Raw genomic sequence first — 18,258 nt, forward strand, 5'->3', positions numbered from 1 at the left:
AACAGCCAAAATTTAGGGGACGTTCACACCAAACGCGTCTTTTACAGTTTTTCAATTGTTCTCAAATGTAAGTAGAAACTAATTTCTCCATGGACTTTGCACTGAAATAATCATGCATTCTTTTCAGAAAGAAATATAAAAAAAATATGAAAATGCATTATAGGTCTTTCACAGTAACCACAGTTGCACTGTAGTATTTAAGTAAAACCATGAAAACCATGGATGGATTATTAGTTTTTGTACAGCAACTATGATATGCTATTTGTGAGAGAAAATAGTAACCAAAACACATTTAGGGGCCGTTCACACCAAACACATTTGCATCTGTTCACGCTGTATTTCTAGAAGAAAAAAACAAAACATTTTTAGCGTCTTATGTAAGAGCACCACATTTGTTAAGATGACGTGCCAAGTTAAAAAATAACTTCAACTGTTAAAAATGGACACCTGCGTTTGTAGCCCTGCATCTATCTCTTTTAAAGGAATAGTTCACCCAAAATTGAAAATTCTCTCATCATTTACTCACCCTCACGACATCCCAGATGTGTATAACTTTCTTTCTTCAGCAGAACACAGACGAAAATTTCTAGAGGAATATCTCAGCTCTGTAGGTCCATACAATGAAAGTGAATGGTGATCAGACCCTTGTAGCACCAAAAATCACATAAATGAAACATAATTCTACAGTGGTTAAATCCATAACTTCAGAAGCAGTATAATAGGTGTGGGTGAGAAACAGATCAAAATTTAAGTTCTTTTTTTTTTTTTTACTCTAAACACTGGAGTCGTATGGATTACTTTTATGTTTCTTTATGTGTTTTTGGAGCTTCTGAGTTCTGGTCATCATTCGCTTGCACTGTATGGATCTACAGAGCTGAGGTATTCTAAAAATCTTTGTTTGTGTTCTGCTGAAGAAAGAAAGTCATACACATCTGGGATGGCATGAGGGTGAGTAAATGAGGCAATTTTCATTTTGGGGTGAACTATCCCTTTAAGAGCAAGGACACGTTCAGTATGAACGCCCTCTTAGAAACAGCCAAAGCTGCAATTGAAATGAATTGACTACAAAGTCAATTCCATAGTATCTTAGGTGTTACTATAGTAAAACCATGGTAATGCTTTTGCAAGTGCAGGTCACATAAATCATTAATGACGCTTTACAAAAACGTGCAAACTCATTTTGATAATCACAATGCTGTTAGTTTTCATTGTTTTACACTTCAAGACAGATACAATTTTTTTTTTTTTTTTTTTAAACGAACAAGAAATATAGCACATGGTGCGTCCCTGCAGACAGGGAATTTTTTTTATTTTGTTGTCATTTCTGCTGCTATACACTGTACTCAGCTGGGAATGAGAGGTACCACATTAAACCACAGACAAATAGCCTATAGCCCCTTTGCAAGGCCTGTAAGAGCCTATATATCAGCTTTACAAGAAAAAAAAAACAAAACAAAAAAAAAAAAAAAAATCACACTCAGCCTTTATACATAGAATAATTAACAAACTGGTTACAAAAAGACAAACGTTTACACTGGATTTCAACTGTTTGTTTTATGCTTGATTGTGACTATTACAATGCAATTTCATTTCAATTTCAGTTTATATACACACAAGTTTACCATAATGCAAATCAAGCACATTCTTGTATCCACATCATGCACAGATGCGCACACACACACACACACACTCTCTCTCTCTCTTACACTCCAGCTGAGGCGGGTGATGCCAGTAAACTCAAGAGTTCTTTGAGTGGAATTTAAATTACATTTTACAACAAAAATAAATGAGCACTTTTATACATTTCATAGGGTTCAAATGACAAGACACAATAATAAAAAAAAAAGAATAAGCCTGCCCTTATATCCAGTCATATTACATTTACTGTCGGGTCAGGCTCAGTGGGACAATGCAATCACCCTCAGAGGCTAGGGAGCCAATCCACAAAACATCCATCCATCCACCCATATTTGAGTACTAGTGTCTCACTCCACCTCTGCCACATGTGCCACCTCCACTTCCATGGTCTGGATGATCTCTGGTGCCTCATCTACCTTGACTGCAGCCTGCTGTGCCAAGACATAATTCACCACCTGCATAATACTCTGATCTGACAATGTGGTCACGGTGGCCTCGGTCAAAGCCTGCACGGCATCCACAGTTTCTTCAGTGATGAGCACGGTCTCTATCTCCTCTGTAGGGGGAGGCTGTGGAGGTTGGAGTTCAGGGGGCAGCTCTGGATTGAGGATGCTGACGGCATGCTCGACCTGCGTGCCTTGATTATGGAACTGCAGAGTGTCCTTCTCCAGCATGATCTTGCCAGGCAACTGGTCGCCATGGAACTTGGTGATGTGCTTCCGCAGTGTTCGGGCATCTATGTGGGCTTCCTGGCACAATGGGCACACATAAGGGCGCTCTCCTGTGTGAGTGCGAACATGGCGCTTCAGTGAACGGGCATCAGCCCATGCCACGCCACAGGTCAAACACTCAAAGGGCTTCACTCCTAAAGAGTAAACAGAGCAGTATGACATAAGCAAAAAAGGCCAAGCTTTATACACTTTTGATAGTTGTGATTTGTTTGATCTTAAATCCAGCTTTATTATACGGCTCTCTAAAACACTTGATTCGGATTGGCCAATCACAATATTCTACAGTCACATATTTATGTATACTGACAGTTAAACTATTAAATTGATTGTTTTCCCAGGCAAAAGATTTCCTACAAAGCTGTGCTAGTTTCATGTCTCTCATATCACTCCTCCAGGTATCTTCTCACATAATGTTTAATGTCACCTCAAAGCTATTTTTTCATGTTCATTTAATCATTATAATTACATACATTGCAATATGCAATATACATTCAATAGTCATTATTCCAAAAATAAACCCTTTATTTTGGAACTTAAAGGAATAGTTCACCCAAAAATGAAAATTCTCTCATCATTCACTCACCCTTGTGCCATCCTAAATGTGTATGACTTTCTTTCTTCTGTTGAACACCAATGAAGATTTTTAGAAAAATATTTCAGGTCTGTTGGTCCATTCAATGCAAGTGAATGGTGCCAGAACTTTGAAGGTCCAAAAAGCACATAAAGGCAGCATAAAAGTAATGCATAAAACTCAAGTTGTTTAATCCATATCCTCAAAAGCGATATTATAGGTGTGGTTGAGAAACAGATCAATATTTTCACAAAATTATTACCATTTACTATAAATTCTTCTCCCTTCCCATTAGGTAGCGATATGCACCAAGAACGTGAATCCCCAAAAACAAAAGAAGTGGACATCTATATTAAAAAAGGACTTAAATATTGATGTGTTTCTCATACACACTAATCATGTTGCTTCAGAAGACATGGATTTAACCACTGGGTCATATAGATTACATTTATGCTGCCTTTATGTTCTTTTTTGACCTTCAAAAGTTCTGGCCACCATTCACTTGCATTTATGGACCAACATAGCAGAGATATTTTTCTAAAAATCTTCAACTGTGTTCAGCAGAAGAAAGAGGGGAAGGTATGAGGGTGAGTAAATGATGAGAGAAAACTCTTTAAATTCTTTTAAACACTTTAGGGTCTTGATCATCATGTCTGGCTGGATTTGATAATGTACAGCTGGCTGGATATTATCCCTTACGTATGCTACCACTTCAAGTGGAACTGACAACCAAACTCAAATCTCAGTTGACAAAAAAATTGCCGCAAAACAAGCATGAAAGTATTGGATGTCTGATTACACAGAATCTCCACAGGAAAATAACTAAATCCAAATAGTGATTCATTTGTGCTATTTCCTGTTTGCTGGGTTTATACAGGCCTGCAGTGCCACCTACAGGCACATATATAAAAACTGCAAAACTGTTTTTTTTTCTGTTTCTTTTATATTTACACTACAGTGAGCAGGTTCAGCAACTGCATCATCCAAACCAAACCAAAGACAAAAAAAGGGTTAAAAAAAAAAAAAAAAAGGGTAAAAAAAGAAAATAATAATAATTATTACATTAAGTTTGGAAACACTATTTCTAAGCTTTTCATTTTCATTCTACAAAACATGCATTTATTTATGACTCTCCACTCACCCTGGTGATTGTTTATGTGCCGGCGGTACTCTCTGAGCTGTGTGAACTTCCTCCCACAGTGTTCACATTCCCTCTCTAAGTTCTGCTTTATTCTGCCCTTCTTTCCATGAGTGGCTTTCTTGACATGCCGCCTGAACAGGGCCTTCTCAAAGAACTCCTTCCCACACACATTACACCTTCAAAAAAGACAAAACACACATGTTTGCAGTCTACCTTGAAAAATGGTCGCCTAAAATGACTGCCTTCATATTTTTAATCACATGACATTTTTGAGAGAGAGAGAGAGAGAGAGAGAGAGAGAGAGAGAGAGAGAGAGAGAGAGAGAGAGAGACCCTTTACTCAAGAGAAGCTTCAAAGCTGCATTGAAAACCAGCAGTATTTTCCCCTCCGGGTCAGATTTGACCCCAACATAATACTGTAGGTGTAGGCAAAAAGTTTGACATTCCATAAATATAAAAAAATTTTTTTTTACATATTCATTTTGTCAATGTTAAGGATAACCCAAAAGCATTTTGACCAAACTTAAGTCTAGTTCTGAGATTTAGTGTAAAAAAAGAACTTAAATATTGATCTGTTTCTCACCCACACCTATTATATTGCTTCTGAAGATATGGATTTAAACACTGGAGTCATTTGGATTACTTTTATGTTTCCTTTATGTGATTTTTGGAGCTACGAATGTCTGATCACATCTGAGATGGCCTGAGGGTGAGTAAATGATGAGAGAATGTTAATTTTTGGGTGAACTATCCCTTTAAATGTGTGAAAGTGAACTTGATTTAAGAACGGGTCAGACCTCCGTGCCCCCCATCGGGACCACACCTCAGTTCTTTATGGTCACTTAAACTGTTTTTGTTTCTCACCTGTAAGGCTCTGCAACAGTGTGTGATTTGACGTGGGAGTACCAGTCTTTCTTCCAGCTGTAGCATTTCCCACAGACCTGGCACTGGAAGGGCTTCAGTCCTAAGTGCTTATTCATGTGCTGCTGCAGGTCTTTCGCTTCAAAGAAACTCTTATCACAGCTATAACAATGGAACAAAAGGTGTCAAATTGGTATGTGGGAAGATATGTGAATAAAACGTTTTCAGTAGGTATGTGCACGAGCAGTCGATGAAGCTGATTTACCACTTGTTTTTCTGAACAAGAACATGTGAAAATATAAAAATGGGATAGCCTTTAAATAAGAATGTTTATTTGTCCATTATCCTTAAGGTGGCAGTCTACAGTATTTTCAAAATGGTTTCTTCATAGGACCTAATCTCTGGTTCAGTGCAAACAATTAAATGTTGATGTTTTTAATAATGCACATGGTTCATTTTATTTATTTATTTTTTTTCAAAAGAAAAGGATGGGTTGTTAAAGTAAAATGCCCATGCCAAGGTCACAGAAAGCCTGTGGTATGTGTATGTTTTATGTATCGAAGGATAAGGCACTCACTGAGAACAGTGGAATGAGCGGACTTCTGGTTTGGGTAGATGTTTCTTGAGGTGTTTGCTCAGTCCTGAAGCACGGTGAAAGGATGCTCCACAGGTTGTGCACAAGTATTTTGATTCACCTATAAAACAAATTGCTGTTACTAGGTGAATTCTGCTTATTAAGCACTTTTGTGATGTTACCACTGTGTAAGGGCATTTTCACACCTGGCTCGTTTGGAGCCTTTGTTTTGGAACCTGGTGCGTTTTCTCACTTAGTTCGGTTTGTTTAGGCATATGTGAAACTGGCAGTTGCACTTGGATCCGCACCAAAACAATCGCTCTGAGACCTCCTGGACGAAGTGGTCTTGGACCGATTGCAAACTGGAGCGGTTTGCTTGTGGTGAGAATGCAATCCAACCCAACGGACTAACGTACCAAACAATATCCCTATAAAAACCATGAACATACCAGATGGATCTGCGGTCAGCATGTCACTGTAATAAATAGTAAATATGAGTTGTTTACCAATTCCTGAGGTAAATTAAGTACGATCGCTTCTCTCTTTTGGATAGCGGGCAGCAGAACACTGGTAGGATGGCATAAGCAACCTTTTAGACAGATAAAATCTATTTTGTATGTGACTTTAATCTATCTGCTGTATGTGTGTGTGTGTGTGTGTGTGTGTGTGTGTGTGTGTGTGGGAGAGAGGGAGAGCTCAGTGAGCGTAAAAATAGGCACTTTTCAATGCAGACATAATGCAAAAGCAACTAATGATGGATAAAAATAATGTAAAAATGTACAACTCATATCCATCCGAGTGATGGAAAATCGTTAATTGCAGCGCAACCTCTGACTGGAATGTGCATTCTGTACCATGCGGGGGCATTTTGCACAACCGTGACCTAAACAATACTCAAATTATTACAGGTATATCATTTTAACCTGTTTATTAATGTATGAGCTAAATCCCAGAACAGCACAGAAACATTTTGACAGTTTGCTCACATGTGACTTTTACTAACAGTTTTGGTCCAATTTGAAATATTGCCTTGTGAACAAATACGGGTCTGAAAATGCCCTAAGATGACATTGTTACAAGGGATAATTCACCAAAAACATGAAAATTCTCTAGTCTTTTTAGTTTTATCAACCTCATATTGTTCCAAACCCATATCACTTTCTTTCTTCTATGGAACACAAAAGTAGATGCTTGGCAGAATGTTAGCCTCAATCTCCATTCACTTTCATAGTATGGAAAGAAGATGCAATGAAAGTGAATGGTGATCAAGGCTAACATTCTGCCAAGCATCTCCTTTTGTGTTCCAGATAAGAAAGAAAGTCATACAGGGTTGAAACATCATGAGCGTGAGTAAATGATGACAGAATTGGCATTTTTTGGTGTAAATATTTGCTCTGACAATAATTCGGCCCAATTTCAACTTTACCCATGGTGCAATGTATCACGAAATCTAAAATTTGGTCAAAATTTAGTCTGATTTAATTAGTTTAGTACAATTCTTAACTGTTTTCCAAAATATGCTGAAGACACTAATGTAAATGGAGCATCAATCTAATGCATTAATGAATTTTTCCAAATGAAAACAGGTCCAGAATTGTATTTTGAATAAGAAATTAACCCATAATATATGCATTGTTACACCCCTAGTTTAGACTAATTAGTTAATACCAAAGCAGTTAGATACTTGCATGCATATTTGTTTGACACAAGCAATAAGAAGTGTACCTGTGTGAATGCTTGTATGCTCCTCCAGGCTTCTCTTGGTGACGAAAGACTTTTCGCAGACAGTGCACTGAAATCTCTTAAAGGAGTCGTGCAGCGCCCAGTGCATCTTCAGGTTGTGCTTGGTAGCGAAGCTCTTCCCGCAGACCTTGCAGGTGTGCGGCCTCACCCCCGTGTGGCTTAGCATATGTATGCGGAGGGAGTACAGCTTGGGCAGCGTCTTGCCACAAATGTCGCACACAAACTCCCGCTTGGTGCGGTACTTCGCCTGATCTTCTGACACCTGAGAATCTTCTGTGGCTCGTGTCATACTGGCTCTCTGTGTATTCTGATGTTTGTGCCGAGCCAAATGCGCACGGAGCGAGGCTGCATACTGGAACTCCTTATTGCAAATCTGAGAAGACAAAGGGAAAGTCAGTGATAAGTTGCTCATAATTTTTTGGGTGAAGTTAGATACTTCAGCCAAAAATGAAAATTCTCTCATCATTTACTCACTCTCATGCCATCCCAGATGTGTATGACTTTCTTTCTTCAACAGAACACAAACAAATATTTTTTGAAGAATATCTCAGCTTTGTAGGTCCATACAATGCAAGTGAATGGTGACCAGACTTTGTAGCTCCAAAAATCACATTCAGGAAACAGAAGTAATCCATGAGACTGTGGTTATTTCTTCAGAAGCAATATAATAGGTGTGGGGTGAGAAACAGATCAAAATTTCTAAAAGTCCTTTTTTACTCTAAATCTCCACACTCACTTTCACTTTCACATCTGAAAGTGAACATTAAAGTGGAGATTTAGTGTAAAAAAAGGACTTAAACATTGATCTGTTTCTCACCCACAACTATTATATCACTTAAAAGATACGGATTTAAACACTGGAGTCATATGAACTACTTTTATGTTTCATTTATGTGTTTTTGGACCTTCTGAGTTCTGGTCACCATTCACTTGCATTGTATGGACCTACAGAGCTGGGATATTCTTCAAAAAAATATTTGTTTGTGTTCTGCTGAAGAAAGTAAGTCATACACATCTGGGATGGCATGAGAGTGAGTAAATGATGAGAGAATTTTCATTTTTGGGTGAATGATCCCTTTAAAGCTTATATGTGTAATTTTTCTAATGTTAAAATTCTTTCTTATATACCAACCTAATATGCAGTCTAGAAATAACTAGAAATAAGCCATTTGTACACCGATTTCACCTAAAATTGTAAGGGGCCGTCCACACCAAGCATGTTAATGTGTTCGTTTTCAAATTGTTATGTAAATATGCACTAGATGGATGTTTTTGACCATTAGTGTGAGTTTGGGGTAGGACTATTTAATTGTACAACCAATGAAGTATGAGGGCTTTTTGTGAAAGCTGACTGAAAACAGTAATCATTTTTGTAATTCCATTTGGTGATGCAAGTGGCTCAGAGATTAAACACTTCATCTTAAATTAAGTTTAATTCTTGTTTTAGGCAAGAATTAGGTTGTTCGGCAGGAATCATTCACTTTCAATTGTCAGAAGAATACATACACTGCACTTGAAGCTGCAAGCCTTCTCGTGTTTCAGAGCGTGCATGATGAGGGCATACCGTCTCTGGAACACCATGCCACACTCATTACACGTGTGTTCTCCCTCCACAGCTCCTCCTGGGTCTTCCTGCAGTGTCTCCTCCTCTACAGACTCTGGCTGGGTTGCACCAGACTCCGGTTCCTCTGCTCCAGTTTCTTCTCTATCAGGAGCAGAGTCCAGGTTTGTCTCTGAAAACTCACCTGGAGTCTTCTTCACAGACTGAACCACTAGACCTCTCTTGGCAAATCTTTGAGGTTTCTGTGGACACAGTGAGATTCTATTAAAACAATCTGACTGAGTGGCTTTGTGCATTCTTTGTATCCTAATAATCATCATCTTATTGCTACACATTATGAGGACATGCATCATTAACAGGCCAGGTCCCAAATTGTGCAGTCAGCCTTTGTGGTCCTCCTCGGAGTTCACAGTCACACTTTATCGGCATAATGCTGAACAGACTGTTGGGTAGTAGACTGCTGTGAAGTACAAAAGGCTTCGCAAAAGGGCGCATCAAGGGTTCATCATGCCCACATAAGGGCACTCGAGCACCCTTTTGAACAGTAAAAAGGCAGATGGGTAACCCTATGGTTTCATGAACTGCATGGACATGCCAATTCCAAATCCAGAAGGGTGCCATTTGGTTGAGGCCACAAATATTTTTAAAGGAATATTTTACAAAAATGAAAATTCTGTCATCATTTACCCTCATTTCATTCTAAACCCAAGACACAAAAGAAAATTATTTAATAAATGTCCCATGAGCTGAATTCAATACAATAGCAGTACATAGTGACTTTAATTTAGCACCAAAAGTATCATGAAAGTTTTCCATGCGGCTCGTTTATTAAGTATTCTGAAGGAATTCACCCTCAAATCATGCCAATTAGTTAATGAAGTCTATAAACAGCACTGAAATCAATAACATTATACCTCATTAGTTTCTAAACATCATGACATAATGTTGCAAGAAGCAATAAGGCTGCGGCCTGACATCATGATGTTTGGTATGATATGCGCAAGAACCAAGGAGGTTTGATATTATTGATTCAACCACCACATTGGATTTCAGTGCTATTTATGGACAAGGGTGTAAAGGAAGAGACTATTAGCCCGAGACGGACGACTGGTATTAAAATGAATGGGAGAAATTGGAACACCCAGCGGTCAACGGATGTAGAAATGGAAGTCCCGTCTTACAGGTAAAAGAGCCAATCACCTTTACAATACAGACATAGCCTGTCAGTCATCTCAAGAACGTGCATGCACATTATCTGAACCAGCCAGAAATATAGCGTTTCTTAGCATGATCTGAACTAAAGAAGCCCAATGGAGCACAGTGCCCACCCACTTATTCAGCCATCTGGATTCCAAAATATTTCCCCATCAATTCCATATAGACTTTTAAAAAAATCCTTCATAAAAGAGTTGTAAGCCATGAACCAAACCAATCAGCTCCGAGGTAAATTACAACATAACAAACATTTTTTTTAAAGGGCAAATAAGTATGAGAAAATCGGACAAAAAGACAAAGGTACAAGGCTGTGTACATGTACTTACCCTCTTTTGTAAGGGCACGGACTACAATCCCATGAAGCATTACGAATGATTTCATTGAATACATTTTAAAAGATTTTATAAAACTATTGATTTTGGGTTGTTGATTAAAAGTATAGAAACTAGGGATGCACCGATCCGATACCTGGAACGGTATCGGCTCCAATACTGAAGCTTTTAGATGGATCGGGTATCGGTCCGACGAGCCCGAACCAAATCCGATACTTTGTGTTAGTCATGTTCGTTACTGCCAAGCTCCAAAAATGACATAAAAGAACCATAAAAACACCATTAAAGCAGTTCATATGACTCATTTGCATGTTATTCAAAGCCACTTGAAGACCTGCGAAAGCTCTGTGAATCACAAAAGACTGTGTTTAATAAGTAAATATATAGTATACGCAGCACCAGCGCGTTAGTGAATGGTGCTGCTTTGTTGACATATTTAACAGCACACCCAATTAGTTCCACAAAATAATGTAAAGATATTCTAAACTGATTATGCAAAAAAAACAACACTGGTATCGGCTTGGGATTGGTATCGGCCAATACTGAGATTTCCGATATCGGAATCGGAAGAGAAAAAGTGGTATCGGGGCATCCCTAATAGAAACAATATATTTTACGTTTATCGCAAAATATTCCGATATGTACAAATAGATAAGTAGTTTATGTGTGAAAAGACACCGACTCGATTACATCAATCACAGTGCATCAAAGGGAGTGAGAGTGGGCGGTTGCTCTGAGGCACGTTTCACGGGCCGCGTTTCTGTGATTGGTGAAGCTTTCTCTGCTGGACCATGGGTAATGCACTTGTTTATGAATTCCACTATTAAACCAGATTTTTAAACAATAAAGTTGAAATAACGCAGACGGATGGTTTCAACGGAAGCATATCCCATCGATGAACAACCGCGAAGCTCACAGTAGGTCTGCTTCTAAAGGTTTATAAGTTATCTTTGAAAATCAATTAGTCTATGGGATAAATGAATGGGATTTTTACTTCCGGAACCAGACTGCTGCACTCTATTCATGATACTATCTTTGTCAGATTTTACTGCTGATTTTAAATATGTTCTTTGATCATAATCCTGACCACCCGTTTGAGATTTCGGTCTTTCCCCATTCAATTAGATAGGAGCTGTACTTTTATGCCTCTTGTTTACATAGAAAACAGCTACCCAGCCTGCCAGGAAGCATTCTAAAAATGGCCGTAGAGTGGACTGACTTGCACTTTGGTAACAATATGAGATTTTCATGGTATGATAACCTCCACTTCACTGCATTAAGGTGTATTGCTAATATTATTATTAATAAAAATAAGAAAATATTATTACATAAAAATATTAATATTACATTACTACAAATAATAATAATAAAAAAAATGTTTTAATGATTACTGCCCTGGTTAACAGTTATGTAATTATTATGTAATTATTATTCTGTAATTGGTTGCTCTTGTAATTTAGTTTGATTATAAACAATACCTACAGAGAGAAAAATTCAAGAACCGGACAAGGCTAAAAACTATGCTCTCTTTCTTCAGACATTATTTATTAAAATATTTGCAGTACATTTGTTGTTTTTCTCCAGTACTTTCTATTTTCTGCTATCAGTATGCCTAAAGCACTTTTTAAACCCGTATTTAAAGTCCTTTACAAATAAAACATATTATTGGTAATAGTAAATGCATTGTATGCCTACTCTTGTGCTGCACTTAAGCAAATAAATGCATGAAAAAATAGTCTGCCTGTCATAACTTTGCATACAAGCGCTTAAATTTGTTTGTTGTGAATGTGGCAAAAAGCAGAAACATAACATTAGTCAACCTATAAACCTTGAATCATTACACATCTTGTAAAACTGTTCTGTCTCTGGTAGTGTTTTTTTATGTAAGGGGGTCTATAATTTCTTAACCGATGTACTGTACTGTATATATAATATTATGCATTCATCTCTGCAAATTCCATGAGATGTAGTTCACAGAGAACACTGATGGGGCCTCGTGGGTCTTTTAAATACCCAAAGAATTCCCGCACAACAAACTGTAACCACTTGGGTGGTAGAAACAGAAGTTCAGGCTCCAGCACTGTGGTGTGCACGCTCTACAGCCTGCCATTCATGCAAGTGATGGTTGAATGAAAGAGGAGGAAGATGCTAATTATTTCTTATTATCACGTTAAGTTTATGATGCTGTTTAACTGTAGCCAATTCTCTCTAAATTTAATTGATATTTACAATGGAAACTTTAATCACTTCAACTGGATTTTTAAAAAATGTGGGGAAAAAAAACAAAAAAACAGACTTTACATCCATGCAATACTGTGAATGAGAAAATGCCAACAGTATAATTAGGGATGGGTGATATGATCAAAATCTTATATCACAATATGAATCAATTTACATCATGATAATGATATACACTACCCATCAGAAGTTTTGAAACACTTGACTGAAATGTTTCTTATGATCTTAAAAATCTTCTGATCTGAAGGCGTATACTTAAATGTTTGAAATTAGTTTTGTAGACAAAAATATAATTTTGCCACCATATTAATTTAATTATAAAACTAAAATTTAATAAAAAAAAAGTTTTTGAAATTGATGACTTGGCCAAATAATAAAGAAAAGCAGCCAATAAGTGCCCAACATAGATGGAAACTCCTACAATACTGTTTAAAAAGCATCCCAGGATTGCTTGATTGCTTGAAATGTCAAGAATACATTTCTGCTGACTCCAGCCAGGTCTCCTAAGCAACCAAATTGGCCCGGTTGCTAGTGAGGGAAGAGTCACATGGGGTAACCTCCTCGTGATTGCTATAATGTGGTTCGTTCTCGGTGGGGCGCGTGATGAGTTGAGTGCGGATGCCGCAGTGGATGGCATGAAACCTCCACACGCGCTATGTCTCCGTGGCAACGCACTCAACAAGCCACGATGATAAGATGCGCGGGTTGATGGTCTCAGACGCGAAAAACTGGGATTTCGTAGACGAAAGTCATAGGAGTTTGGAATTATATGAAGGTTAGTAAATGATGACAGGCATTTCATTTTTGGGTGAACTACTATTTTAAAGGGGAACAATTGTCAAACGAAAGGGAGAACATACCTTCATAGTGGGCGAGGTGCTGTTCTCTTCCTCCTCAGTTTCAAGCCCCATATGAAGACGAACATACCCTCCTTCCTTCATAGACCGTTTTCTCAGGTGCCTCCTGTTGGGAAAAATGCTTTCCAACTCCTCTTTTTTCTCTTGATCTGCAGCTGATCCATCCTCTACTTCCTCCATCTCCACAGGTTCCTCCTCTGGAGGGGGTAGAGAAGGAGGTTCCTGTTGCTTCACTTTAGGTGGTCTTCCTGGCCTCCGTTTGTGTGGTGCAGGGGCTGGCTGTGGTGGTGCCACCGAATCAGGATGGTGTGTTGGCTCTGCAGTCTGGGGCTCAGCCTGAACAGCAGGTGGCGCTGCTGCGGCTAAATGCACAACCTCAGAAGAGTCTGCTTTGCCAGAATCCACACTAATGAGAAGTGCACCTGGTTGTATGCACTCTACAACAGGAGTGTCATTAACCTGTGGCTCCTCCACAGACCAACAGGCCTGAACTACAGTCAGGGACTCTCCCGAACCTGCCTGCCCAGAGTGAGTGACCAAAGTCATGGTCTCACCCACCTCTGCATGGCCACTTTGGGCCACCATAGCGAGAGACTCAGCTGAGCCAGCCTGTCCACTGTGAGTAACTACAGTCATTGTCTCTCCATCTACGGTTGCACCAGCAAGCAATGCCAGTGATTCAGCTGTCACTTCTTCACTTGTGATTACAGCCAGAGAATGTCCTGCCTCAGGTGGCCCAATGTGAGTAACAACAGCCTGGCCATCACTCTGCATTGGTACCACATAGGTTTCAGAATTGGTAGATGTGATTGGCTGAGAGGGCTGAGGAGGCTGGCTGGCCACCACAGTGTGGGGGTCTCCTCTCTGGTAGACTGTCAGCTTCTGCGCCTCCACTTTTTTGTGCACAGACTCACAGATCTGAAGCACTTCAGCCATCAATAGGTGCCGTGCCAGTGTGGCCAACTCCGCCATCACGCAAAAGTTAAAGGTCAGATTGGAGGTGTAGGCAAAATCCAGTAACGGCAAAAAACTGGCTTTGCTGAAGCCTAGCAAGGACAAACACACAAAGAAAACACTAACAATGAAGGCATCTTAATAATTTAAACATTTAAGGTGGTGAGGTAATATATTATGAGCTCAAATTACACAATAACACGAATGAATATCAATGCTCTCACAGAAATTGTATTCTGTTCCAAAATCTAGAGAGCTGTCATACTTAGACAATATCTGAATGCATTAGAGGCTTGGTCCAGATGCCTAGGCATTAAAGCATCAAGCAAAGTTTTCATCTAAGAGGATGGATGGCATCTGGATGGAAATCTTGCTTATAAATAAATAAATCTGTTTATCAATCCAATGACATTTCACTATCATTTAAATCAACAGCTCTTGCATAATTCTTCTCACCAGAGAGATCAACCACAGCTTCATGACTGGCCACAGCACCCTTCTCCACAAAGAGCTCATAGAAGTATTCACTGCAGGAGGCCAGGACAGCTTTATGCGCACGGTGCTCCTCACCCTCAATGAGCAGGGTGATATCACAGAACTCGTTATTGAGTCGCTGCTGATTCAGCTTGTCCAGCATGGTCTGACCATGCTTTGGTAAAAACTGCTTGACAACTCCATTACTGTCCACCTATAACCCAGCATAAAAGAGAAATATGAGACCACATCATATGCATAAATGTTATAAACCAACTGAACAGTAACTATATTTCAGCTTTCTTGCCATGGTGTCCTAAACAGTGCTTCTGTGTTCCTGTATGTTTCTCAGTCCTGGTCTTATCAATACCAAGAGCTAAGTAAGACCATAGTAGGGTATTTACGAGATTTTCAAGGGACAAATTGTTATTCGGTGATACGAACAAGAACATACTGTACTTACAAATACCAGTTCATGTTTATCAGCTCCACTGGAAGGTTCCTCATTCAAATCATCATTTGCCTCATCATCCTCCTCGTCGCCAGAGGTTTTTCGTCTCGCTTGTCGGGCAGCTGCATGTTTTGCGGTATCCTCAGAATTGCCTCTGGCCCTCTCCTGCTTGCTTTGGCAATGACTGCATTCCCTGATGCAATCCTTCACCTGCTTTAGCACACCTGCGAGGGTAAGAATAGGTTTACATATAATCATAGGCTTGTTTATCAATAAAAAAAATAAAAAAATATCGATTCTGCTATTTCCTACATGGGATGAATAATTATATACATCTTCCTATCAATCTGTCTAACTATCTATCTAATATTTTTTAAATTATTTTAATTTTGTGTTTGTTCTGATTTTCTTCTTCTTTATTTTTCTGCCCTAAAAGTGTCTGAGCGTCAGAGATCGTAAATCACAAAGACTCCAAACTTGGCAGGGTGGTCCCAAAGGTGCCCCACTACTCGCATATACACACACCTGTCTGACCCTAGGTGGAGCTATAATAAGCCCTTTTAGGTTTTCTGTCTATAAAATTTTTCCACTATTTTACATTTTTTGAAGAGATTATAGGTCTGTCCCTCACACTTTTGTTTTAATCCCATCGAAAATCCAATATAACGCTACTGTAAATAAGGTTCATATGTGCTTGGACCCCGATGATTTCCGTTTGCGGTTATATTTAAAGTCACTTTTATTACACCAAAAAAATAAAAAAAAATAAAAAATAAAAAAAACATTATCTAGTTTAGCCATAAAATGATGGCATGTGATGCAAAACGGTTTTGTATTCCATCCATACATCCATCCATCTACCTATCTGAGGTAGACCAATATATTGGTTTTTACCAATTAATCGGTGCCGATAGTTGCTTTTTGGAACTATCGGTTATCTGCAAAAATCAATGCCAATAGTTTTTTTTTTTTTATAATTATTATTCCTCATCAATAAACGTAATCTGGTGAAATACATACAAAACTCTTCATCTGTTAAATATACCATATAGGCTATGCTTCAAAAAGCTTAAAAAAATAATAAATAAATAAATAAACTCACATATATGTAACTGAGCCAAGTTTCTGTCATCATTTCAAAATAGCAGTCCCCGGTGTATTACGGGCTTGTTTACAGTTAAAAGTCAATGAGCAATTAATTGTCTAAGGCTCAATGGTAAGGACATTGTTTACTTTATATCTGCCCTACCAACATTTTCATTTGCCCCATCAAAAAAATAAAAATAAAAAAATAATTATATATATATATATATATATAAATTTTAATTTTAGCAATGTATTTTTGTATCTACATGTGCCAGTCTTTTATATATTTTTCAGTTAAATGTGAATTTTTTTTACATCAAAAAAATAAACTAGCTTTTCCAAAAACGTATGGCATTTGGTGCAATCTCTCTCTCTCAATTTTGCATTTTAATATTTAAGAACTGCTGTCCATTACTTATTTAATGCCCATTCTGTAATAGAAGGTAACAAGTAAATTCTGGCACAATCAATGCTGATTATGGCACACGTCTATCTAGCCACAAGGTTATGCACAAATCTGACCATATAACACGTCTAACTGAATGACATTGGCTGAAACAACCCTATCATAAGATTTTATTTATTATCTAGTGAAACCGTTGCCTGTCACTATTTGTCACATGCCGTGATTGCAAGCAGCAGCCAGTGACATATCACTGTCAGCAAACATTTAAGAGACGCCGCTGTCACAACTTTTATGACAACAGAGAAGAACATTACAGGCTTTGAACACAGTCAGGAAACCTAGTTGGTCTTTAAGGTTCAGATGAATGTACCTCTCCACCAGTATTTCTGGGAGATGATCTCCCATGTCTGCTGCTGGTTGAGGTGTTCCCCTCCGGACGTGATGTGCGCCTCCGTGATCAGTTCCTTCCGCCGCTCGGCCTGCAGCACAACTTCCAACTCCGTGAATTCATCCAGGCCTTTCTGCCGCCTCTGATAATAAAGAATCCCATTGCGCACTATATAACATGCGGCTGCTTTGCGGATCTTTCTCTTGGTGTTGCCGTCCGTGCCCGGTGCGTAAGGCTCCCGTTCACTGGTCAAATAGCGCTGGATGGCTAAATAACTCTCCTCGCTCGACATAACCCCGATTTATGACGCTCGCTTAACAAAAACAAGACACATGAGCCAATGAAATGTATTCTCGAACGTAGAATTCAACAAGGTATTTTTTCAGCCCGTTTCCACTTGCATAGAGGATAAAGAAAAGTATCGAGGGTGATATTTCTGAAATGTTTTTCAAGGGGGAACGTCAGTTCTTGACCGTGTGGGGTGGACTTGCATGAACAGACAAAATGGCTGCTGCACAACCGGATGTTGCGTTTGAAATTGCGGAAACAACCACGAGCGGTTCGAAGTGTACACGTGTTTACAGCAGAGAGCGCTGTTTACCATCAAGACAAGTTCACTAAACGCTTCGAGTTCATATTAACGTTTATATACGATGTTTTAGACACGTGTCATTGTACTCATAAGCATCTAAACCGAGTGCAGGAGAAAAAGAATGGATGTAGAATATAGAATAATGGTATTAACATTGAGTGAATACATAATTAAACAGGCTAATGTCATAAAATAATCCAATATTTAATAAAATCTTTCAATACATAAATTAAAACACAGTGAATGTAATTGTATAAAATACATAGATGAATTAATTAATTTTCATTATATTATAACCTTCAGTAGTAAAAGGTACTATAACTAGTACTATTATTAACTCTATTATACACTATAATAATTAATTTCTTATGAAACCATCTAAGTCATACAATAAAAGTTCACTTAAATCATTACTTGACCACACAAATTAGCAATTCATTTTCTCT

The 18,258-nt window shown here is 38.5% G+C and overlaps 1 protein-coding gene across 1 annotated transcript; it reads right to left on the bottom strand.

Annotated features, from left to right (window-relative positions):
• Positions 1-1,298: 1,298 nt before the first annotated feature.
• LOC127449512 (zinc finger and BTB domain-containing protein 11-like) lies at positions 1,299-17,706 on the bottom strand. Its single transcript, XM_051713000.1, has 10 exons — positions 17,203-17,706; positions 15,353-15,564; positions 14,872-15,103; positions 13,465-14,507; positions 8,765-9,061; positions 7,241-7,631; positions 5,519-5,636; positions 4,945-5,103; positions 4,082-4,257; positions 1,299-2,503 (listed from the first exon to the last, which is right to left on the bottom strand). The coding sequence occupies exons 1-10, from the start codon at positions 17,510-17,512 to the stop codon at positions 1,986-1,988; spliced, it is 3,456 nt and encodes a 1,151-aa protein (XP_051568960.1). The 5' UTR covers positions 17,513-17,706; the 3' UTR covers positions 1,299-1,985.
• Positions 17,707-18,258: the final 552 nt, after the last annotated feature.

The sequence above is a fragment of the Myxocyprinus asiaticus genome, chromosome 12 (genome assembly GCF_019703515.2).
Source record: "Myxocyprinus asiaticus isolate MX2 ecotype Aquarium Trade chromosome 12, UBuf_Myxa_2, whole genome shotgun sequence".
Taxonomy (NCBI): Eukaryota; Metazoa; Chordata; class Actinopteri; order Cypriniformes; family Catostomidae; genus Myxocyprinus; species Myxocyprinus asiaticus.